Raw genomic sequence first — 25,587 nt, 5'->3', positions numbered from 1 at the left:
CTTGCCGGCCCTTCCGCCTCACTCAGTGGCGCCAGGGAGCGGGACGGCGCGGACCATGGAGCGGACTGTGGGCAAGGAGCTCGCCCTGGTAAGGGGAGCTGGGGACTCCTGGACACCCCCATCCCTGACGGCCCCAGGTTCAGAAACTCCAGCTGCCCACCCCTCGGGTCTCCTTTTCTCCCCAACTTAGATTTACCCTGGAGTCCCACCTTGGACTCAGATCTCCAGGCTGTAGAGAAGTGGCTGGAGGTTCTGTGGGATGGGCAAGGGTCTGAGCTCTTCTTAAGGAAAGAAACATTTCCCCAAAAGTTCCCTGCGGACCATGGAGGAGGGCACCACGGTACAACGCGGGACTCCACTCGGAGTCTTGAGGGCTCTGGTCAGGAAAGGGAGGCCCAGGGTTTGCAGGGCTGAGGCCGGGGGACCACCCTGAGCCCGCCTCCCCGTCCAGGCGCCGCTGCAGGACTGGGGCGAAGAGACCGAAGACGGGGCGGTGTACAGCGTCACCCTGCGGCGACAGCGCAGCCAGCGCTCCAGCCCCGCCCGAGGGTCCCGCGGCGACCCGGCCGAGGGCGGGGGCCCGGGCGCGGTAAGGCGAGGGCGGGCTGGAGAAGGCCTCTTCCAGGCGCTGCGGGGCAGGGAGGAAGGGCGGGGCTTGGAGACGACCAGGTAAGCAGAAAGGTCCTTGGGGGCCGCCAGGTGATTGGCGTCAATCCAGGAAATGGGGTGAGGCCAAGCGATCCCGCGTTCCCAAGCAAGTCGTGGGGGCAGTCAAGGGGAAACTGGACGTCAGGGTAGAGGAATGGGGGTGAGTGGACGGGAGCTGGGAGGAGAGGTGGGGTTTAGGAGCGACCCGGTGAGGGTGAGTGGAGCCAGGCTATGGCTGCAAGGCTGGGGTAAGTGTGGGAATGGCCAACGAGGAAGGGAGGAAGACAGAGTGTATGAGGACTAGGGTGTCAAAGGATGAAGCGGGAACGCGGACGGGACACAGTAATGAATCCAAGGAGGCCCAGATTCTCAAGAGTAGACAAGGTCAGATACAAAAAAAAAAAAAAAAAGTGCCAGCTCTGGTGTGATTGGAAAATGGTGCTTGGAAAGAGACCTTATATTCTCTCATTGCCACTTCCCGGCCGCACACTCCCCCACCCCGTAGGCTGCGGACACGTTCCTCCACTACCGCACCAGCAAGGTGCGCACGCTGCGGGCCGCTCGCCTGGAGCGGCTGGTGAGCGAGCTGGTGTCGGGAGACCGGGAGCAGGACCCGGGCTTCGTGCCGGCCTTCCTGGCCACCCACCGGGCCTTTGTGCCCACAGCTCGCGTGCTGGGCTTTCTGCTGCCGCCGCCGCCGCCGCCGCCCCCTGGGTCAGTAACTTTCAAGGACCCACAGGTTCTCCCCAAATCCCCATTGCCCTTCCTCGGATTCGGAGCCAGAAAGCGTCCCTGGCTCCTAAAAATCTCCTAGCAGCCTCACTTCCTTCACCTGATGGAAGCTTTCTTCCCAGGGCATACCGCAACAAGGGAAACGAACAGGATTTGAGTTTCAACAAGAACCTACGGTTGGTTTCCACCCAGAGTGGGAGGGCCCTCAAGATAGCTACCAGGCCAGAAGGCTGGAGGGTTGGCTAACTTGAACCTCCAAGGTTGAGAGGTTCCACGATTTGAGGTCCAGCTCTGAGGGTTTTTCCCTATTTCCGGCCAGGGCAGTGGTTTCTGTACTGGGATCTTGGCTCCGCGATCACCCTCAAGATTTTCGAGACCCCCCTACCCATCCAGACCTGGACAATGTCCGAATATTTCTGGGCTGGGCAGCCCCAGGAGGGGCTGAAGCTAGGGAAGCAGAGAAGCTTCTGGAAGATTTCTTGGAGGAGGCTGAGCAAGGGCAGGATAAGAAGGAGCAGCCTGCAGCTTGCCCAGGTGATGAATCTTCGGCAATCTGTGCAGGTATTCCCACAGGCTACCTGCCTCACTGGCTTTTTCCCCCACTCTGAATTATACATGGTAGGCGTGTGTGTGTGTGTGTGTGTGAGAGAGAGAGAGAGAGAGAGAGAGAGAGAGAGAGAGAGAGTGTGTCAGAGAGAGAGAGAGAGTCTAAGCACCAGAAAAGAGAGACAGAACTCTTTTCTGTTCTTTCTTTTCCTCACATTTCTTTCTTTTTGTTTGTTCTTCGATGTAGGGTATTACTCTAGCCCAGGCTGACCTGGAATTCTCTATGTAGTCTCAGGGTGGCCTCGAACTCAGTGATCCTCCTACCTCTTCTGGGATTACAGGCCTGTGCTACCACACCTGGCTTCTTATTTCTTCCTCTTTCTTCCCTTCCTCTCTCCCTCCTTTCTCTTTCACTGTTTCTCTTTGAATTCAGAGCTTAGCACATGCTAGATAAACACTGCACCACTGAGCCATATTCCTAGCACTTGGTATAGATTTTAACTGTCTGAGCCTCAGTTTCCCAAACTGTAAAAGGGGGGATCACAACTCTGTCAAAGCATTAGTATTTCCTGAGGATGTGGCTCCATTGGAAGAGTGCTTGCCTCACATGCAAAAGCCCTTTGTCTCATCCCCAGCATTGGTATAACCTGGGCATGGTAGCCCACATCTGTAATTCCAACTCTGGAAGTGGAGGCAGGAAGATCGGGAGTTCACCAAGTTCAAGAGCAGTCTGGGCTACATAAAAAACAGTCTCAAAAGAAAAAAAAAAACAAAAACAGGACCGGGGATGGGTTAGTGGTTAAAGGTGCTTGCTTCCAAAGCCTACAGTGTGGGTTCAATTGCCAGCACCCACATAAAGCCAGACACACAAAATGGCACATGCATCTGGAGTTTGTTTGCAGTAACAAGAGGCCCTGGTATGTTCATTCTTTCTTGTCTCTTTCTCTTCTCTCTCTCTAGCAAATACAATAATTAAAATAGTTTCCAAATTAGTTTTTATCAGAGAGAGAACTGGCACACCAGGGCCTCCAGCCACTGCAATCAAACTCCAGGCATGCCTGCAACCTTGTAGGCTTGTGTCACTTTGTGCATCTGGCTTACATGGGGCCTGGAGAGTCAAACATGAGTCCTTAACCTTCACAGGCAAGCATCTTAACCACTAAGCTAAATCTTTAGCACCAATAATTTTTCTGCCCAGTGCAGTGGCTCATGCCTTTAATCCCAGCACTTTGGAGGCAGAGGTAGGAGGATTGCTGTGAGTTCAAGGCCACCCTGAGACTACATAGTGAATTCCAGGTCAGCCTGGGCTAGAGTATGACCCTACCTCAAAAAAACCAATAACTATATTTTTTTTCTTTATCTATTTAAGGTAGAGTGGCCTTGAACTCATGGTGATCCTCCTACCTCTGCCTGCCAAATGCTGGGATTAAAGGCATGAGCCACCATGCCTAGCTTTCTTTATTTTATTTTTTTAATGGGCACACCAGAGTCTCTAGCCACTGTGAATGAACTCCAGACACGTGCCACCATGTGCATGTGGCTTTACATGGATACTGGGGAATTGAGCCTGGGTCCTTTGGTTTTGCAGGCAAGTGCCTTAACCACTAAGCCATTTTCCAGCCCAATTAAAAAAATTTTTAAGGCTGCAGAGACGGCTTAGCAGTTAAGGCACATGCCCGTGAAGCCTAAGGACCCTGGTTTGATTCTCCAGATCCCACATAAACCAGGTGCACTTGGTGGCACATGCATCTGGAGTTCATTTGCAGTGACTAGAGGACCTGGCATGCCCATTTTCTCTCTCTCTCTCTGTCTCTCTCTGTCTCTCTCTCCCCCTCTGTCTCTAATAAATGAATAAAAATAAAAATAAATCTTTAAAATAGGTCTGGAGAGATGGCTTAGTGGTTAAGGTGCTTGCCTGCAAAGCCAAAGGACCCAGGTTTGACTCTCCAGTACCCACATAAGCCAGATGCACACAACTGGAGTTCGTTAGTAGTGGCTGGAGGCCCTGGCATTTTCTCTCTCTCCTCCTGTCTATTTCTCTCTCAAATATATATATTCTTTAAAATATTTTTAAGGTCAAGTATGGTGGCACACACCTGTAAGCCAGCACTTGGGAGGCAGAAGTAGGAGGATTGCTATGAGTTCAAGGCCAGCCAGGGACTACAGAGTGAATTCCAGGTCAGCTTGGGCTACAGTAAGACCCTACCTCAAAAAAAAGAAAAGAGGCTGGGGAGATGGCTTAGTGGTTAAGGTGCTTCCCTGCAAAGCCAAAGGACCCAGGTTCAATTCCCCAGGACCCACATAAGCCAGATACACAAGGTGGCACATGCATGTGGAGTTTGTTTGCAGTGGCTAGAGGTCCTGGCGTGCCCATTCTCCCTCTCTTCCCCCCTCTCCCTACCCCTGTCTGTCTCTTTCTCAAATAAAAAACAAGCAAATAAACATATATATTTTAAACACAGAAAACCAAAAAAATATATTTGCCTATTACTCTCCCTCAACCAAACATTTTGTTTTGTTTTAAGGTAGGGTCTCACTGTAGACAAGGAAGACCTGGAATTCATTGTGTAGTCCCAGGCTTGCCTTGAACTCATAGCTCTCCTCCTATCTTAACTCCAAGTGCTGGAGTTAAAGGCATATATTGCCATACTTGGCCTTGTTTTTTGAGACAGGGTCTTTATTGCCCAAGCTGGTCTTGAAATTTCTGTGTCCCAAAGTGACCTTGAACTCCTGATCCTTCTGCCTCTACCTCCCAAAGTTCTGGGATTGTAGGTGTTTATTTATTTATTTTGAAGCAAGCCCAACAGACTGGCCCCTTTTATATGTGGGAGAGCAAAAGACAGAGAGGGAGAAAATTGGCAGGCCAGGGCCTCCAGCCAGTGCAATTGAACTTCAGGTACACACGCCCCCTTGTGTTCCTGTGTGACCTTGTGTCACTTTGAGCATCTGGCTCATATGGGACCTGGAGATTCAAACATCAGTCCTGAGGCAGGAGAGATGGCTTAGCAGGTAAGGCACATGCCTGGAAAGCCTAAGGACCCAAGTTCGATTCTTCAGGTGCTCTTGATGGCGCGTGCATCTGGAGTTCATTTGCAGTGACTAGAGGCATTCTCACTTTCTCCTCTCTCCCCCTCTCTTTGCCTCTAATAAGCAAATAAAAATAAATCTAAAAAAAAAAATTAGTCCTTAGGCTTCACAGGCAAGTGCCTTTACTAAGCCATCTCTCCACCCCACGTTTATTATTTTTTAAAATATATTTTATTTATTTGTGTGCGTGCATGCTTGTGGGTGGTGCGCCAGAGCCTCTTACTGCTGCAGACAAAGGCCAGATGCTTGTGTCACTTTGCATCCAGCATTTATATGGGTACTGGGGAATTGAACCTGAGCTGGCAGACTTTGCAAGCAAGCGCCTTTAAGTGCTAAGCTATCTCCCCAGCTTCTGTGGCCAGTTTATAAAGTGCTGAGGCATTTTGTTTGTTTTCTACTGATTCTTTTTGTGTGTGGGGGGGAGTGGTTGGATGAAACTTGGAGTCTAGTACATGCTAAACAATTTCCCCACCAATTCTTTTTTTTAGTCTTTTTTTATATTTAAGAATTTCATTTTCATTTTCATTTACTTACTAGAGACAGAAAGGAGAGAGTGAGTGAGTGAGAATGGGCACGCCAGGGTTCTAGCCACTGCAGACAAACTCCAGATGCATGTGACACCATGTGTATTTGGCTTACATGGGACCTGGAGAATTGAACCTGGGTTCTTAGACGTCACAGGCATGTGCCTTAACTGCTAAGCCATCTCTCCAGCCCTCCCCACCAATTCTTGATCAATTATTTATGGTAGAATGTATATCAAGTCATATTGATATATTATGGTAGAATAGGTAGGTACAAGGTGCCAGCAAATGTTACAGAAAATGTCCAGCTCTTTGGGAATAGGGAAAAAATATACCTTCCTCACTCACAACTTGTTGACATGTGGCCTCCTCAGGGGGCCTCTTCCAAACCGCCTCCTGTAAGCCTGTTTTACTTTTCTGCACATCACTCATGCTTCACTCCTAACTTTTATGCATCCTGGGAGTACAGGAAAGAAGGATTGTATGGTCTTGTCCTCAGCTCTATCCCCAGGAGAAGGAGCAACACAAATTAGTTGGGTGAATGATTGCACCCTGTCCATAAAAGATCACCTTTCACCCATCTGTGCTTCATTGGCTCCATATCTGCTTCTACATCTCTAATCCTTATCCTTTAATCCGCTTCCTTTAATCCTCATGTTTAAGGGGCCACGTTCCTCTCTGCCTTACAAAGTAGCAGCCACTTTGCTATCCCTGGTGACAAAGTCTCAGTTATTTACATTTTTTTTTCTCCATTCTTGGTTGCTATGTTCCTACTCCTGTCTCTAATCCTGCCTTCAAGGTTATGTGTCTTCCAAATCATTACATCTGCACTGTCCAGTGTGGTAGGTAATAGACTGTAGGGCTAGTTAAATTAAATCATTAATTAAAATTAAGTAATAACAAAAAATAAAATTAAGTAATAACAATTCAAATCTAGAAGCTGTCATGACACATTGTAATCCCAGCATGTAGGATTAGAGAGTAGAAGGATCAGAAGTTTAAGGCAGGGGCTGGGAAAAGGCTCAGTGGTTAAAGGAGCTTGCTTGCAAAGCCTGTTGACCTGGGACCAATTCCACAGCACCTACATAAATAGCCAGATGTAAAGTGGCAGCAAGAGACTCTGAGGTCTCTTTCACACATGTGAAACCCTTTCTCAGAAAAAGAAGAAAAAGAAAAAAGAAAGAAAATCACCCAGGTGTGGTGGCACATGCCATTAATCCCAGAACTCAGGAAGCAGAAGTAAGATCTTTGTGAGTTCAAGGCCAGCCTGAGACTACAGAGTAAGTTCCACATCTGCCTGGGCCAGAGTGAGACCCTACCTCGGCGGGGGCGGGGGCGACGGGACACGTGTTCCTATAGGTTCCTTGAGATCAGAAGGAAAATGAACACTAATTGAACACCTACTATGTGTCCAGCTTTGGAACACATTTAACATTTTTATTTTGGGTTTGCTGTGTGTGTGTAGAGTATTGCACGTGTGTAGAGCCAGGTGCTTGTGCAGTGGCCAGAGTTGACTGTTGGGTGTCCTCTATTGTTCTTTGTTTCCTTGAGACCATCTCTCTCACTGAAGGTGATTGGTGAGTCCCCGTGGTTCTCCTGCCTCTGGCCCCTATGGATGGGTTACAGGCATGGTTGGACATGCCCAGCTTTTTATGTGGGTACTGGGGATCTGAATTAAGTTTCTTATCCTTACAGGGCAAGCACTGAGTCATCTACCCAGGCCTCCAACTTTTTGAGGGAAAGTCTCATGTTGTCTAGACTGGCCTCAGACTTGCTGTGTACTTAAGTATAATCTTGAACACCTGATCCTTCTGCCAACCCCCATCTCCAAAAGTTGGGGTTGTAGGCATACATCATCACACCTGGCTTATACAGTGCCAGAAACTGACCCTGGGTCATGTGCATGCTAGGCAAGCACCTCACCCACTGAGCCACACCCTCAGCCCCACATTTCTTGCTATGGAACACTTCATACACATTGGGGGGGGGGAACTTCCGGGATGGGTGCATGGAAAATAAATAAATAAAAATTTCAGACACATGAAGAGAAAGATAGTCCAGGAACCCATCACTTGTCTTCAACAGTTAACAATTTGAAAAAATGTTTTCCAGATGATTTAAAACTATATCTCATGGGCTGGAGAGATGGCTTAGCCTTTAAGGCATTTGCCTGCAAAGCCAAAAGACCTAGGTTCAACTCCCCAAGACCCATGTAAGCCAGATGCACAAGGGGGCATATGCATCTGGAGTCCATTTGCAGTGGCTGGAGGCTCTATCTGCCTCTTTTTCTCTTCTCTCTCAAATAAATAAATAATTTTTTTTTAAAGTACATCTCAACAGGTGGGGTGACACATTCCTTTAATCCCAGCAGTTGAGAGACAAAGGTAGGAAGATCACTGTGACTTCAAGGCCAGCTTGGGACTACATAGTCAATTCCAGGTCAGCCTGGGCTACAGTGAGACTCTACCTCAAAACAAAACAAAATATATATATATTTGAAAGAGGGACAGCAATAAGCAAATACATTTTTTTTTGTTTTTCTGTGTTTTAAATGTGTTTATTTGATTTATTTTTTCTTTAGCCCAAGCAGACTTGGAATTCACTATGTAGCCCCAGGCTGGCCTTGAACTCATAGCAATCCTCCTCCCTCTGCCTCCCAAGTGCTGGATTGCAGGTATATGCCACCACACCTGACCTTAAAAATTATTTAATTATTGTATTTACTAGACAAGAGAGGAGAGAGAGAGAAAAAAAAAAGAATGAGCACACCAGGGCCTCTTGCCACTGCAAACAAACTCCAGATGTATGTGCCATTTTGTGTGTCTAGCTTTATGTGGGTGCTGGGGAATTGAACCCCATTGCAGGCTTTGTAAGCAAGCACTTTTAACCACTAACCCATCCTCTAGTCCTGTTTTTCTTTTAATATTCTTGTTTATTTTTATTTATTTATTTAAGAGTGACAGACACAGAAGGAGAAATGGGCACACCAAGGCCTTTAGCCACTGCAAATGAACTCCAGACGCGTGTGCCCCCTTATGCATCTGGCTAACGTGGGTTCTGGGGAATCAAGCCTCAAACTGGGTTCCTTAGGCTTCACAGGCAAGCACTTAACCACTAAGCCATCTCTCCAGCCCTTGAGACTGTTTCTTATGTAGCCCTCACTGCTCTTGACCTTGATGAGCTCCTGATCCTCCTGCCTCCACTTCCAGAGTTGGAATTACAGATGTGGGCTACCATGCCCAGGTTATACCAATGCTGGGGATGAGACACAGGGCTTTGCATGTGAAGCAAGCACTCTACCAATGGAGCCACATCCTCAGGAAATACTAATGCTTTTGACAAAGAGTTGTGATCCCCCCTTTACAGTTTGGGAAACTGAGGCTCATAGTAAAATCCTTACCCAAATGGTAGGAATGTGGCTCAGTGGCACAGTGTTTATCTAGCATGTGCTAGGCTCTGGATTCAAAGAGAAATAGTGAGACAGAAAAGAGGGAGAGAAGAAGGAAAAAAAGGGAAAGATGTGAGAGGAAAAGGAAGGAAAAGAAAGAATAGAACCTCTAAAAAAATATTTCCAATTTTGGTTACCACACATTAAAAACCTTGGATTGGATAGACACCTCCAACTATAAGAGTTTTCCTTTTCATTTTTTTGTTGATTTTTTAAGGTAGGGTCTCTCTGTAGTCCAGGTTGACTTAGAATTCACAATGTGGTCTCAGGGGGTGGACTCAAATTCAGGGTAATCTTCCTACCTTTGCCTTCCAAGTGCTGGAATTAAAGGCATGTGCCACCACACCTGGCTTGTTTTTTGTTTGTTTTGTTTTGTTTTTAAAGACAGGCTCTTGCTATGTAGGCCTAGAACTTACAATGTAGCCTAGGCTGGCTTCAAACTCCCAATTTTTCTACAAGTGCTAGGATTACAGGTGCGTATCACCATGTCTGGCTAGAATTATAGACCACTGACTGCTTGATTGCTTTCGTGAGGCAGGGTCTTGCTCTCTGTCCCTGCTGTCCTCACTGCTCATTGCATGGCCAAGGCTTGGCTCACCAGTGGCAGTCCTTCAGCCTTTGCCTGAGTGCTGGGATTTCAGGCATGGGCCTCCACATTTGGTTGGATCATTGCGTAGGTCCCTTTAATTCTATAACATTTCCCCTCCCTTGCCCTTACTTGATGCCATTATGGGGAAGAAGGGGGCATTTGTCATGAGGTGTGCCACACTCAGTTGAGCCGTTTGCTTCCTGATTGTGTGGTTTAGCATGCTTCTCTATCTTTCATAATTGCTCTAAGAGATCTAAGGGTTTGATTAGTTTTGGGGTTTTTTTTTTGAGGTAGGGTCTCACTCTAGCTCAGGCTGACCTGGAATTAACTGTGGAGTCTCAGGGTAGCTTTGAACTCATGGAGATCCTCTTATCTCTGTCTCCTGAGTGCTGGGATTAAAGGCGTGCGCCACCACACCTGGCCTTGATTAGTTTTAAGAATAAATTTTTCCCAATGTTTGCTTGTAAAAACAAAAACAAAAAACTTGGAGCCGGGTGTAGTGGTGCATGTCTTTAATCCCAGCACCCAGGAGGCAGAGGTAGAAGGATCACTGTGAGTTCGAGGCCACCCTGAGACTCCATAGTGAATTCCAGGTGAGCCTGGGCTAGAGTGAGACTCAACCTCGAAAAACCAAAAAAAAAAAGAAAGAAAATTAATTAATTAAAAGATAAAAACAAAAACATTTTGCAGTGCCACTCATTTTAACAAACTGAGGCAGTTAGACCTGTGACAGTAACTTTATTTTAAATTTTGTTCTACAATTATTGTATGCATATGAGTATCCATGTTCATATGTGTGCAGATGCCCATGTATGCAGTGTCTGGAAAGGTCAAACATTGGAATTTTCTCAGTTGCTCTCCACTTTATTTATTTTTTTAATTCTTATATATTTTATTTATTTGTAAGGAGAGAGAGAGAGAATGGATACACCAAGGTCTCTAGCCACTGCAAATGGACTCCAGATGCACGTACCACTTTGTGTATCTGGCTTTACTTGGTACTGTGGAATGGAACTTGGGTTATTAGGCTTTGTAGGCAAGTGCCTTAACAGATGAGCCAGCCCTTCTTTTTTAAATTTCCAGCCCTTTTTTTGTTTTAGAGATGTTTTTCCTCAATTTTTTTAATGTTTTATTTATTTATTTGAGAGCGACAGACACAGAGAGAAAGACAGATAGAGGGAGAGAGAGAGAATGGGCGCGCCAGGGCTTCCAGCCTCTGCAAACGAACTCCAGATGCGTGCGCCCCCTTATGCATCTGGCTAACGTGGGACCTGGGGAACCGAGCCTCGAACCGGGGTCCTTAGGCTTCACAGGCAAGCGCTTAACCGCTAAGCCATCTCTCCAGCCCTTCCTCAATTTTTATTAACATTTTCCATGATTATAAAAAATAACCCTTGGTAATACCCTTCCTCCCCCAACTTCCCCCTTTGAAATTCCATTCTCCATCATATCCCCTCCCCATCTCAATCAGTCTCTCTTTTATTTTGATGTCATGATCTTTTCCTCCTCTTATGATGGTCTTGTGTAGGTAGTGTCAGGCACTGTGAGGTCATGGATATGCAGGCCATTTTATGTCTGGAGGGAGCATGTTGTAAGGAGTCCCACCCTTCCTTTGGCTCTTACATTCTTTCCACCACCTCTTCCACATTAGACCCTGAGCCTTGGAAGGTGTGATTGAGATGTTACTCAGTACTCCAGTCACTTCTTTCCAGCACCATGATACCTTCTGAGTTGTCCCAAGGTCACTGCCATCTGAAAAGAGAAGATTCTCTACCCAAAGTGAGAGTAGCATTAATATAAGGGTATGAATATTAAGAAAAGTGCTTACTAGGCAGTTTGATAAGCATAGTATATACATTTATCTAGACATCAGCAGATGTTATACCCCTAGGGCTCATGACTACCCCTGTTTTAAGTTTTCCGTATCAGGGATGTATTACCACAGAGCAGGCCTCCAGTCCAATTGGAGGACAGTTGGTTTCCACCATGATAGACATGCCACTATTGCACCAGTTGGCTCATTTGGCCTGGCTGGCCAATTATAAGGCTTGCAGAGTCCACTGTTGAGTATCTTCACTGGTGTTTTCTCTTTCTCCCATTGAACTGCATGCAGAATGGCTTCTTCCAGCTTTCTGTCCCCTGGTCTACATGGAGGAGGTTATCAGCTCAGTTCCAGCAGGATTTCTCAGTGGCCTTGCAGCCCAAGTATGTGGAGTCTTCAGCAATAGGGTCTTACCATCTATTCCTGGTGGGAAACCAAGGGCCTCGGCAATGGCCTATAATGTTTTGGGGGCATCAGGGACCTCCGTGGCCAACAATTCACTGGAAGGTATCCCATCCCTGGCACTGAAAATTTTCTAGCAATGATCTATGGCACCTGAGTGTTCCATTGTCCTAAACCAGAGGATTTCATATGATTTATTTATATCCTCTTAGGTTTTGATTAGCCCTCCTTCTGCCTTTCCTTTTCACAATCTCTTCCCCTGATCTCACTTTGGGCCTTTCACCCCCATTAATCTATTTTTCTACTTACATTTATACAATACCAACCTATTAATTACCCTCCTCCCTTCCTTTCTCTTCCCTTTATATCTCTTTTTTAGCTTACTAAGCCCCCCCCCCTTTTTTTTTGGTTTCTTGGTTATTCTCAGGGCAGGGTCTTGCTCCAACCCAGGATGGCTTGGAACTTACTTTGTAGTTCCAGGCTAGCCTCGAACTCATGGCAACCTTGGTAACTTAGCCTCCCAGGCATCCCAGCTGCTGGAATTAAAGGTTTGTGCCACCACACCTGGTGCTGTCCACTTTATTTATTTATTTATTTATGGCTTTTTTCAAGGTACGGGGGGTCTCATTCTGGCCCAGGCTGACCTGGAATTCAGTATGTAGTTTCAGGTTGACCTCCAATTCATAACAATCCTCCTACCTCTGCCTCCTGAGTGCTGGGATGAAAGGTGTGAACCATCATGCCTGGCTTTTATTTATTTTTAAAATATCTGTTTATTTATTTAGTTGAGAGAGTGTATGTGTTTGTTGATGGGCACACCAAGGCCTCCTGCCACTGCAAACAAGCTGCAGATACACGCGCCACTTGGCATCTGGCTTCATGTGGGTACTGGGAGACTGAACCTGGGATGGCAAGCTTTAAAAGCAAGTACCTTTAATCATGGAGCCATCTTCTCAGCCCGTTCACTTTATTTTTGAGACAGGGTCTCTCACCAGACCTGGAGCTCACATATAGGCTGGACTGGCTACTAGTCAGCACGGGAGGTCCTCCTGTCCCACCTCTTCACCACTGGCACTGCAGGTGCCCACCGTGGCACCTGGCTTTTAGATGGTGCTGCGATCCAACTCAGGTCATCACACTTGTGTTGGCAAGCACTTTACTGACCAAACTATCTCCCTAACCTTTGGTTATTATTATTATTTCTTATTTATTTATTTTTGGTTTTTCAAGGTAGGGTCTTACTCTAGCCCAGGCTGACCTGGAATTCACTGTGTAGTCTCAGGGTAGCCTTGAACTCATGGGGATCTTCCTACCTTGGCCTCCCCAGTGCTGGGGTTAAAGGCATGTGCTATCATGCCCAACCCTATTTTTAAAAATTTTAATATTTATTTGAAAGAGAAACACAGAATGATTATAGAAATACCAGAGTCTCCTGCTATTGAAAATAAACTCCATCTGCATCTGGCTTAAAATGAGCACTGGGAAAATGAACCCAGGCAATCAGACTTTGCAAGCAAATTTATTTAACTATTGAGCCATCTTCCCAGCCCTGTTATTATTTATTGACAGTCTCATGTAGCCTAGGCTGCCCTTGAACTTGCTGTGTAGCTGAAGATGACCTTTAATTCCTGATTCTCCTTGCCTTTACCTTCCAAGTACTGGGTTACAAGCATGTACCATCACACCAGGTTTTATTAGTTTCTCTTTTCTTCTTTCTTTTTCTTTCTTTCCTCCCTCCCTCCCTCCCTCTCTTTCTTTCCAGAGCGATAGACAGATAAATAGGCAGAGAGAGAGAATGGGCATGCCAGGGCCTCCAGCCACTGCGAAGGAACTCCAGACACATGTGCCCCATCTGGCTAACGTGGGTCCTGGGGACTCGAGCCTCGAACCAGGGTCCTCAGGCTTCATAGGCAAGCGCTTAACTGCTAAACCATCTCTCCAGCCCTGTTTTGTTGTTTCTTTGAGGTAGGGTCTCACTCTAGCCCAGGCTAACCTGAAGTTCTCTATGTAGTCTCAATGTGGCCTTGAATTCACAGTGATCCTCCTACCTCTGCCTCCTGAGTGCTGGGATTAAAGGTGTGCGCCACCATGCTCCAGCTTTTTTTTTCAATGACCGGGTCTTAATCCAGGATGGCCTCAAACTCACTATGTAGTGAGTAAACTCCCTATCCTCTTGTTGGGATGACAGACATGGGCCAACACACCTGGTCTATGTGGTGCTGGGGATGGAACCCAGTGTTTGGTGTATGGTAGGCAAGAAATCTACTGAGCAACATTCAGGAGGTCAATGAGAAGGGTTGCCATGAGTTCAAAGTTGTCCTGGGCTGTTCAGGAGCAAACAAAGGGCTGGGGAGATAACTCTGTGGATAAAAGCATTTTCAGGGCAAACATGAGGACCTGAGTTTGGATCCCCAAAACCCATATAAATGCTGGGTGGGTGTAGTGGCCTGCCTGTATTCTCAGTGCTCCTGAAGGGGAAACAGGATCTCTGGGATAATCTGCAAGCTCTGTGTTCAAGTGAGAGACTCAGAGACTCAAATAAAGTGGACAGTAATGGTGAGACAAAGTCAATCTCGGGCGTCTGCATGCACCTACATACTCATGAACACCTACCCATTCATGCATGCCCTTACGCTACACACACGCGCGCGCACACACACAACGCAATACCTAACCACTCAGCGTGGTGCACTTACAAATGAGAAAGTGAGGCTCAGAAACACCGAGGGATTGCTTAAGGTCATACAGGCACTCCTTGATTCTCCTGCAGAGACTCATCCTCAGTCAAGTGTAACCACTTTTGTTCCTCAGGACCTCCGGGGAGCACCCAACCCCCCAGACCTGCATCCCCACAGGGAGGCCTGGAAGAGGAGGAAGGGCTCCAGCCCGAAGGCCCTGAGCTCCTAGACTTCAGTGTGGACGAGGTGGCGGAGCAGTTGACCCTCATGGATGTGGTGAGGACACCAGACTGTCAGGGCGCTGAGGTCCCTGGGGCAAGGGGCCCAAATCCCACTGATTGCCCATCTAACCGCCTGTCTCCCACTCAGGAGCTTTTCTCGCGCGTGCGACCCTGCGAATGCCTGGGCTCAGTGTGGTCCCAGCGGGACCGGCCGGGAGCTGCAGGCATCTCCCCTACTGTGCGCGCCACTGTGGCCCAGTTTAACGCGGTGACCGGCTGCGTGCTGGGCTCGGTGCTGCAGGCGCCCGGCCTGGCCGCCCCGCAGAGGGCGCAGCGGATTGAGAAATGGATCCACATCGCTCAAGTGTGTGTTGAAGGAGTCCTAGTGGGACCAGGGTGGAGCCTACGAGTCTAAGTAGGGGCAGGGCTCGGGGAAATAGGTGTGGGGCATAAGAATGACCCCCCAGGGTTGGCTGCTAGACTGATGTGGGAGTGGGACTCAGGACAGGTTGAGGAGCTCTTGTGCATTGGGGCGGGACTAGGAAAAGACCGGGGATCCCAAATCGTGAGGGCGAGCTTTGGATGTGGGCGCAGGATCTGGGGAGGGCTAGGTTCAGGACTGAGGACTCCAAATGTTGGGGCTGGCTCTGATGTGGGAGCATGGCCCTGAGTAGGGCACACAACCTTTGCCTGGGCAGGACTTGGTGGTATAGCCAAAGGATCCAAAGAATAAGGCTTAAATGTGGGGTGGAGCCAAGAGCTAGGGTGAGGAGCCAGCTCCAGGAGCTGCTGGAGGGAGGGAGACCGCAGCCACTCAGAGGTGATTGGAGGCTGAGAGTGGAGGTGATGGGGAAGGAATAGGATTGGATGAGATCCAAAAAGAAACTGAGTTGGGGTGGGACAGGAACCTCAGAACCCGGAAGGAAAAGAAAAAAACGGATCAGGAGAAAGAGTTGGGGGGCGGCTTAAGGATCGAAGGTGCTGGAGAGAAATAAAGGTATCTATGAGAGATGCCAAGTTCAGCTGAGGGGACTGAAGAGGACGTAGAGGATGGCCAAGGGAATTTTAGCAGATGCCAGGAATTTGAGTCAGGCTGCGCTACATAGCCAGACCCCAGATTAAAAACAAAACAATAGGTCTGCTGTAGTGACGCATGTCTTTAATTCTGGCACTGGGGAGGCAGAGATAGGAGGGTCACTGTGAGTTCGAGGCCAGCCTGGGACTACAGAATAAGTTCCAGGTCAGCCTGGGCTAGCGTGAGACACTACCTAAAAAAAAAAAAAAAAAAAAAAAAAAAAAGCACCACATAAAGCAGATGTGATGGTGCCCTCCTATAATTGCAATACTCAGAAGGTGAAGGCAGGAGGATCAGGAGTTTAAGGTCATTCTCAGCTACAAAGCAAGTTGGAGGCCAGTGTAGGTACCATGAGACCCTGTCTAGGATGAAAAAGAAAGGAAAGGAGAGAGGGAGGAAGTCGTAGTTTAAATGTGGCTAGTGCCTGGGAATCAGATGTGGGGTGTGACAAGCTGACCAGCGTGTCCACCCTGCCCCCAGCGCTGCCGGGAACTGCGGAACTTCTCCTCCTTGCGTGCCATCCTGTCTGCTCTGCAATCTAACCCCATCTACAGGCTCAAGCGCAGCTGGGGGGCTGTGAGCCGGTGAGTCCCGGTGCAGAGTGGGACCCACCGGGGGCTGACTCTGGCCCTCCCAGCTGCTAACGACTCCCTCTCTTCCCCACAGAGAACCAATGTCCACTTTCAGAAAGCTTTCACAGATCTTTTCTGATGAGAATAACCACCTCAGTAGCCGAGCAATCCTATCCCAGGTATAGACAATTTTGTGTCCTAGATTCAAGATGGGACTTGGAAAACCAGGTGTGGTGACTCATGCCTATCATCCCAGCACTGGAGAGGCTAAGGCAGGAGAATTGCCATGAGTTTGAGGCCAGCTAAAGTCACAAAGCAGATGACAAGCCAGCCAGCGTAACAACATAACAAGACTCTGTATCAAAACGAAACAAAAAAGCTGGACAGGAAGGCACATGCAAGGAATTCAAGCACTTGGAAGGTAGAGGATGGAGAACCAGGAATTGTCTTTCATGGCTATGTAGTAAATTCAAGATCAGCCTAGACTGTGTGAGAGCCCATCAGAGAGGAAGAGGAAAGAACAAAAGGAGAGAAAGAAAGAAAAGGGCTGGGCATGGTGGCACACACCTCTAATCCCAGCTCTTGGGAGGCAGAGGTACGAGGATTGCTGTGAATTTGAGGCCACCCTGAGACTACATAGTGAATTCCAGGTCACCCTGGGCTACAGCAAAACCCTATCTCAAAAAGAAAAAAAGGGGGGTGCTGGAAAGAAGGCTTAGCAGTTAAGGCACTTACCTATGAAGCCTAAGGACTCATGTTTGATTCTCCAGATCCCATGTAAGCCAAACGCACAAGGTGACATAAGCACACAAGGTCTCACATGTGCACAAGGGAGCACATATGTTTGGAGCTTGATTGCAGTAGCTGGAGGCCCTGGTGTGCCAATTCTTTCTCTCTCTCTCCCCCTCCATCCCTCCCTCTTGCATAAAAATGAGGGCAGTCTGTTGGGCTTGCCTCAAAAAAAGAAAAGAAAAGGGACTAAGAGATGGCTGGGCAGTTAAAGGCACTTACTTGCAAACCCTGCTGGCCTGGGTTTGGTTCTCCAGTGCCCATGTAAAAGCAGCACATGTACTTTATTTGCAGTGGCAAGATGCCCTGGTGCACTCATTTTCTCTCTCTCTCTGTCTGTCTTTCTCTCTGTCTGTCTTTCTCTCTGTCTGTCTTTCTCTCTCTCTCTCTCTCTCTCTCTCTCTCACACACACACACACACACACACACACGTAAATAAATAAAAGATGTATTAATTTTTTTTTTTTGTTTTTTTCGAGGTAGGATTTCACTGTAGCCCAGGCTGACCTGGAATTCACTATGACATTTCAGGGTGGCCTTGAATTCAGAGCGATCCTCCTGCCTCTGCCTCTCGGCTGGGATTGAGAGCGTGCGCCACTATGCCCCACTAAAATTTTCAAAGAAATAAAGAAGATGGGGGAAAGGACAGGGGGCTAATCAGAAGGCATTGCCTTATTGTCACAACATTCATTGTGTCCTCCTTCCCTCCTCCACCTCTCAGTTATGACCTTTTCCCTTTTGTAGAGCCAAGCTCCACCCTTTTCTCTGCTTGTTGCCACGTGAACACACACATTATCCCTCCCTCTCTCTCTGCAGTGACCTTATTTATTTATTCAACAAACTACAAGAAGTCTCAAGGAAAAGGTTACTTAAGGCTAGATCCACAGCTATGTGCAAAAAAAGAGAGATGTTCTGGGAATTTACCTTGATAATGCAAGATTTTAAAATGTGGGCCAACATATCTGACTTATTATAGTAAGCACTAGGTTCTATTTGCAACCAGGCACTGGTTCTTAGAGTGAATTCAGAATAGATAGGACATGGAACCTATTTCCTAAGTCTGGGACATTCTGTACCCCACAAGTTCATGTTCATGTTCACTTGCATGTCTCTGCTCAGATGACATCAACCTTCAAGAGGCCCTTCTGAGGACCATGTCCCTCCACACTTTCTCTGTTTGCATGATCACCATTATTTCTGGTTAACCTGTCATGACCTAGCTTGGGTGTTCCTAATCCCTCAATGGCTGAAATTTTTTCTTTTGGTCACTGCTGTATACCCAACACCCAGAACAGTGTAGAACAGCATAGAATGTTTACGATAAATACTTTATAGCCAGGCATCTTGGTTCATGTCTGTAAGCCTAACACTCAGGAGGCACAAGCAGGAGGAATATCACAAGTGTGAGGCCCGCCTAGGCTACAGAGTGAGACTTCATCTCAAAAAAAAAAAAAAAAAGGAAGGGGTGCTGGAGAGATGGCTTAGCAGTTAAAGTGCTTGCCAGCAAAGCCTAAGGACCCAGGTTCAATTCCCTATTACCCACATAATCCAGATGCACAAGGTGGTACATGCATCTGAAGTTTGTTTGCAGTGGCTAGAAACCCTGGCATACCCATTTTCACTCTCAAAAAATAAAATTGGGGCCAGGCATGGTGGCACATGCCTTTAATTTCCCCCAACACATGGGAGACAGAGGTAGGAGGATTGCCATGAGGTTGAGGCTACCCTGAGACTACATAGTGAATTCCAGGTCAGCCTGGGCCAGTGTGAGACCCTACCTTGAAAAAAAAAAAAAAATGGGGGCTGGAAAGATGGCTTAGCAGTTAAAACACATGCCTGTGAAGCCTAAGAACCCAAGTTTGATTCTCCAGGCCCGTAAACCAGATGCACATGCTGGCGCATGTATCTGGAGTTTGTTTGCAATGACTAAAGGCCCTGGCACTCCCATTCTTTCTCTCTTCCTCTGTCTGTCTCTAATAAGGAAATGAAAACAAATCTTTTTTTTTAAAGGTGAAAAAAAATCTTTTTAAAAAAGTAACTTAAGCTGGGCATTGTGGCACATGCCTTTGATCCCAGCACTCAGGAGGCAGAGGTAGGAGGATCACCATGAGTTTGAGGCCATCCTGAGACTATATAGTTAATTCCTTGTCAGTCTGGACCAGAGTGAGACCCTACCTCAAAAAAAAAAAAAAAAAAAAAAAGTAAAGAAAGAAAAGAAACACAGTAATGCCCAGTTTAACAAAAATATTTTTTAAAATAAGATAAAATAGCTGGGCATGGTGGCACATGCCTTTAATCCCAGCACTCAGGAGGCAAAGGAAGGAGGATAGCCATAAATTGGAGGCCACCCTGAGATTACATAGTGAATTCCAGGTCAGCCTGAGGTAGAGTGAGACCCTACCTCAAAAAAAAAGAAAAATGGGGGGAAGGGTATTACCTTGGGATATTTTTTATAATCATGGAAAATGTTAATAAAAATTTGAGAAAAAAAAGAAAGATACAATAAGCCAGGCATGGTGCCACACGCCTTTAATCCCAGCACTTGGGAGGCAGAGGTCGGAGGATCGCTGTGAGTTTGAGGCCACCCTGAGACTCCATAGTGTCCACAGTGTGTCAGACACTTTCTAATCCACTGCCAACCATATGCACTCTTGTCCCCATAGAGGACTCCAGTTCTAGAGAGAGGCCCAGGGAACAATAAGATCTCCTTGGAGATTATATAACTACTAGTCTTATCAACATGATGAAGTGAATTCAGGTGTTCTCAGGGGATCCCAGTTAGCCTGTTCTGTCCATGCTGGAAACCAGGATTTTCTTCTCATCATACTTAGAAGGCTTTCCCTCTGCTTTGGATCCACTCCCTCCTCTCTCTGGTCACTCATGAGGGGTGGGGGTGCCTCACACCCACTCTGCTATTCACAGCTGGCTTGTGCTTTTTCTGCATAGGTATGTCAGTGTATGTGTGCATGTGTGTGGAGGCCAGAGATTGACATCAGGCACCTTCATTGCACTCCACCTTATTCACTTAGGTAGGAGCTCTCCTTGTTTCAACACTCAGGAGGTGCAGCTTGCTCTGCTTGCCTGTCACCAGCACCTGAGACTGTAGGCAGGCTGCCACGCCCATTCAGCATTCACGTGAGTGCTGGGGATCTGAACTCAGGTCCTCACACTTGCTGGGCAAGTGCTTTATGCACTGAGCCATCTCCCCAGTCCCCAGCTTGTGATTCCTGAAAGATGGATGTATATGTTGGATATAGAGGCAGCTTCCCTAAGGAAGAGTGAAAGGGACTTCAGAGTTACTCAGTCTTCTTTCCCCCAAGGAGGAGGCTACTGAGGGACCTCAAGAAGATGACAGCCCCACAGGGAGCCTGCCTTCAGTGAGTGATGTGGCTTGGAATGGGGAGGGGCTGGCAAAAGGGAATCATTGAGGAAAGGTGTGGAAGGGTCAGTGGTGGCCATGAGTAACTGAAGCTTTCTGGAATGCAGAAACTGTCCCCAGGTCCTGTCCCCTACCTTGGCACCTTTCTCACTGATTTGGTTATGCTGGACACAGCTCTGCCGGATATGTTGAAGGTTTGATCCCTGGCCCCAGCTCCACAGTGGGACTCCAGACATCCACCCTTAATCTTGCCTTGCATGCCTCACCGCAGCCCCTTTAGCCCAGTGGAGGCACCTGCTATTCTGGCTCTTGACCTGTACCCTAAAGGCTCTAGCTCAGACAAACTTTGCCCCCTAGGGGGACCTCATCAACTTTGAGAAGAGGAGGAAGGTGAGTGGGTACCAGGCTTGGTTTTGGACATGGTGATGCCCAAAGTTGGGGGCCAGGGAAGGCCGTGGCAGGGTCTCAGAGGCTGCCCCTGTCAGGAATGGGAGATTCTGGCCCGTATCCAGCAGCTACAGAGACGCTGCCAAAACTACTGCCTGAGCCCCCATCCGCCCATCTTGGCTGCCCTGCGTGCCCAGCGCCAGCTAAGCGAGGAGCAGAGGTGACCAATCTGACACTTGTCTCATCCCCACTACATCCCTGGATCACTCCCCAAACCTGCCCCTGCTTCCTTTCCAGAAAGTCCCAAGACCCTCCTCCTGAACCCACACCCTATCCTGTGACCTTATATTATCTCCTGTTCAGGCAAAAGCCACCATCTACCTCCAACCCCAATCTTGACTCATGGACTCATGTGACATTCTGGCTTCAGCTCCTTCAATGTCTAGCCAGTTACTCAACTTGATTGTCCCATCTGTTCTCCTCATTGACTTCTGGTTCAATCTGTCCAGGGGCATCTTTTGTGATCTACTATGTGTGAATCTGTGACCCCAATCACTAACCCCCAGTTCTAAGTAGTTAATTTCCATATTGATAATTGCTTGACCATGCAACTCAGCTACTGTTTCATTTCACTGTATGGAATCTGTGATCTCTAGCATTGCTCTCTAAGATTACCTGACTCTGAACTTTAAATTTGTCCCAGTCCAACTCTAGTTTCATCCTGTAGTTTTTGTGATGTTGGAATTGGGACTCAGGGCCTATTGCATGCTAGGTCCATGATCTACCACTGAGCTAGGTCCCCTGCTCCTCTCTAGTGGACTCCTGGCTACACTCCCAGGCCCTCACTGGGGTTTCTAAGCAGGTGTTCTACTGCTGAGGTATAGACCCAGCTAGTCTCTCTTTGTAATTCCTTATGTGATTGGCTGACTATCCACCTCTTCCATAATACACTCTCGATGTCCCAGTGACCCCTATTTCTACCCTAATCTTAACACTGGCTTCAATCAGTCCTTCCCCTTACATCTGAAACTTGATTTTCCACTCATTCTAACTTCTGTCTCTTCATCCCTCTACCCTGTTCCCAACACCCCCATGCACATACTGACACTGTCCCCCCAGCTACCGAGTCTCCCGTGTCATTGAGCCACCAGCTGCCTCCTGTCCCAGCTCCCCACGTATCCGGCGGCGCATCAGCCTCACGAAGCGCCTCAGTGCGTGAGTCTCGGGATCTGTGTTTTGGGGTGACATTGGCAGAGAGTAGGAAGGAGAATCTGTTCTTGGAACTGTATCACCATCTTGTCTCCATTCTAGGAAGCTGTCTCGAGAGAAAAGCTCATCCCCTAGTGGGAGTCCAGGGGACCCTTCCTCACCCACCTCCAGGTAGCATTCCAAGGGTGAAGGAACTATAGACAGCAGAACCTAGGGTCATAGTAGCCACCCAACCTTGGCTCTGTTTTCTCCAGTCTATCTCCAGGGTCCCCACCATCCAGTCCTAGAAGCAAGGACCCTCCTCCTGGAAGTCCCCCAGCCTCCCCTGGGCCCCAAGGCCCCAGCACCAAGGTACCAAGGAAGACTGTGTTTGTGTATGGAAGTGCAGACACCCAGGCTTGCTGTGCTGTTTGCATGTGTGTTTGTGTGTATATGTGCACAGCATTGCAGGGCCAAGCACATACCAAGAGACTGGGTGAGCTCTCGGAGGAGCCCTCTTAGAGACTGCACGATCCACCCATCTGCAGGGCACAGCAGGGTATGATCACTCACTGATGCCAGGTGTGCTGTGGTGCATGCCTGCAATCCCAGCGCTTGGGAGGTGAAGACAGGAGAATCAGGAATTCAAGGCTAGCCTTAGCTACATGATGAGTTGGTGGCCAGCCTGGGCTTCATGAGACCCTATCTCCCAAAGCAAAACACAGAGCTGGGGAGATAATTTAATTAGTAAAGTTTTTGCCTTGCAAGCATGAAGATCTAGGTTTGATCCCCCTATCCATGTTGCTGTATGTTATAATCCAAGCCCTGGGGAGGTGAAAACATGCTGACCAGCCACATAGCCAAAGAAAGCTCCTGGCCAAAGAAAGACCCTAGCTCAAAAGGAAAAAAGGTGAACTACATTCCTGAGAAATGACACAAACTTGCACCCTGACCATTCCACACACAACGTAAAAATATAATAGCTAGGCGTGGTGGTGCACGCCTTTAATCCCAGTACTCAAGTGGCACAGGTAGGAGGATCTCCATGAGTTTGAAACCAATCTGAGACTACATAGTGGATTCCAGGTCAGCCTGGGCTAGAGCAAGACTCTACCTCAAAAAAAAAAAAAAAAAAATGCTTAGTAGTTAAGGCATTTGCCTACAAAGCCAAAGGATCCTGGTTGGACTCTTCAGGACCCACATAAGCCAGATGCACCAGGTGGCGCACAGATCTGTTCGTTTGCAGTGGCTGGAGGCCCTAGCATGCCCATTCTCTCCCTCTGCCCCCCCCATAAAATAAAATAAATAAAAATAAAATAATACTAAATAATTTTTACAAAAGGATTGGAGGTGTGGATCAGTTGGTAGAATATCTGTCTAGCATGTGCCAGGCCCTAAATTCCATTCCCAGCACCCAATAAACCTCAGCATGGTGGCACATGCCTACAAGGCCAGCACTCAGGAGGTAGGTGGAGGCAAAAGGATCAGGAGTTCAAGGTCATTTGGGGCTATAGTGCTTGAAGTCAGCTTAGGAAGCAAACTTTGCCAAAACATGTCCTCCTTGGTATTTTTTTTTCCTTTTTTTTTGGTTATTGTTGTTTATTTTTATTTCTTTATTTGAAAGTGGCAGACAGAGAAAGAGACAGATAGAGAGAGAGAGAATGGGCGCTTCAGGGCCTCCAGCCACTGCAAACGAACTCCAGATGTGTATGCCCCCTTGTGCATCTGGCTAACGTGGAAATGGAGCCTTGAGCCAGGGTCCTAAGGCTTCACAGGCAAGCATTTAACTGCTAAGCCATCTCTCCAGCCTTCCTTTGGTTTTTTGAGGTAGGGTTTCACTGTAGCCCAGGTGGACCTGGAATTCACTACATAGTCTCAGGGTGGCCTTGAACTCATAGCAATCCTCCTATCTCTGCCTCCTAAGTGCTGGGATTAAAGGCATGCGCCACCACGCCTGGTTCAGTCATTTTTTTAAATTTTGTTTATTTATTTACTTGAGAGCAACAGAAAGAGGGAGAAAGTGGCAGAGAGAGAGACAGAGAGAGAATGGGTGCGCCAGGGCCTCCAGCCACTGCAAATGAACTCCAGACGCATGTGCCCTTTGTGCATCTGGCTAACATGGGTCCTGGGGAATGGAGTCTCGAACCGGGGTCTTTAGGCTTCACAGGCAAGCACTTAACCACTAAGCCATTATCTCCAGCCCAGGCTCAGTATTTGTAAAAATATTTTACCTATGTACTTATTTGAGAGAGAGCATGGGCATAGCAGGGTCTCTTGCTCCTGTAACCAAACTCCAAATATATGCACCACTTTGCACATCTGGCTTTATATGGGTACTAGGGAATCAAACCCAGGCCAAAAAGCTTTGCAATCAAGTGCCTTTAATTTTTTTTAGCCAGGCATGGTGGTGCATGCCTTTAATCCCAGTACTTGGAAGGCAGAGGCAGAAGGATCACTGTGAGTTCAAGGCCAGCCTGGGACTACAGAGTGACAGGTCAGCCTGAGCTAGAGTGAGACCCTATCTTTTAAAAAAAAAAAAAGGGGGGGGGATATGATGGAGAATGGAATTTCAAAGGGGAAAGTCGGGGGGGGTAGATAAAGGGTATTACCATGGGATATTTTTTATAATCATGGAAAATGTTAATAAAAATTGAGAAAAATAAAATAAAAGTATTGGTCTTGAACCTAGGAACTCACAAGTACTCTAATACTAAGCTACAACCACAGCCCCCTTATTTTCAGACAGGTTCTCACCAAGTTGCTCAGGCTAGCCTTGAAGTCCTCTGTAGTTTAGGCAGGCTTTGAACTTGCCATCCTACTACCTCAACCCTTTCAGGAGCTAGATGACAGTCCTGCATCACCAGGTGCAGCACTATCACTGCTTCAGAGATCATGTCTGTCTGTCTGTGTGCCTGATGGGGAAATGGCCTGAAGACCGTCTTGACCATGTGTAGGGCTGTTTTTTATTTGTTTGTTTGTTGTTTTTAATGAGACAGAGAGAGGGCTGGAGAGATGGTTTAGAGGTTAAGGCACTTGTCTGCAAAGCTTAAGGACCCAGATTCAATTCCCCAGTACCCAGATAGGCCAGATGCACATGGTGGCACATGCATCTGGAGTTTGTTTGCAGTGAATAGAGGCCGTGGTGCATCCATTCTCTCTCTTTCTGTCCCAAATAAATAAATAAAAATAAAATTTTTTTTTAAATTTTTATTAACATTTTCCATGATTATAAAATATATCCCATGGTAATTCCCTCCCTCCCCACCCCCACACTTTCCCATTTGCAATTCCATTCTCCATCATATTAAAAATAAAAATACTGTTTTTTTAAAAAGAGTGAGAATGGCTGGACGTGGTGGCGCACACCTTTAATCCCAGCACAGGGGAGGCAGAGGTAGGAGGATTACCATTGAGTTCGAGGCCAGCCTGAGACTCCATAGTGAATTCCAGGTCAGCCTGGGCTAGAGTGAGACCCTACCTTGAAAAAAAAAAAAAAAGAG

At 47.5% G+C, this 25,587-nt stretch overlaps 1 protein-coding gene across 1 annotated transcript in view; it reads left to right on the top strand.

Moving 5' to 3' along the window:
* The first annotated feature begins 31 nt into the window (after positions 1 to 31).
* The window catches only part of Rgl3 (ral guanine nucleotide dissociation stimulator like 3), a 30,539-nt gene continuing 4,983 nt past the window's right edge, over positions 32 to 25,587 (top strand). Inside the window, exons 1-16 of the mRNA XM_045143825.1 lie at positions 32 to 88; positions 452 to 589; positions 1,154 to 1,362; positions 1,503 to 1,556; positions 1,700 to 1,914; positions 14,610 to 14,752; positions 14,846 to 15,061; positions 16,253 to 16,356; positions 16,439 to 16,523; positions 20,454 to 20,510; positions 20,620 to 20,706; positions 20,870 to 20,902; positions 20,998 to 21,119; positions 22,019 to 22,114; positions 22,211 to 22,279; positions 22,363 to 22,459. Of these exons, the coding sequence (XP_044999760.1) occupies positions 56 to 88; positions 452 to 589; positions 1,154 to 1,362; positions 1,503 to 1,556; positions 1,700 to 1,914; positions 14,610 to 14,752; positions 14,846 to 15,061; positions 16,253 to 16,356; positions 16,439 to 16,523; positions 20,454 to 20,510; positions 20,620 to 20,706; positions 20,870 to 20,902; positions 20,998 to 21,119; positions 22,019 to 22,114; positions 22,211 to 22,279; positions 22,363 to 22,459 (1,758 nt within the window). The 5' untranslated portion in view covers positions 32 to 55. The remainder of the gene's footprint in view (positions 89 to 451; positions 590 to 1,153; positions 1,363 to 1,502; positions 1,557 to 1,699; positions 1,915 to 14,609; positions 14,753 to 14,845; positions 15,062 to 16,252; positions 16,357 to 16,438; positions 16,524 to 20,453; positions 20,511 to 20,619; positions 20,707 to 20,869; positions 20,903 to 20,997; positions 21,120 to 22,018; positions 22,115 to 22,210; positions 22,280 to 22,362; positions 22,460 to 25,587) is intronic.

Source organism: Jaculus jaculus, chromosome 2, assembly GCF_020740685.1.
Source record: "Jaculus jaculus isolate mJacJac1 chromosome 2, mJacJac1.mat.Y.cur, whole genome shotgun sequence".
NCBI classification, from domain to species: Eukaryota; Metazoa; Chordata; class Mammalia; order Rodentia; family Dipodidae; genus Jaculus; species Jaculus jaculus.
The sequence above is the reverse complement of the archived record's forward strand: the minus strand, read 5'-3'. Positions and strand labels throughout refer to the sequence as shown.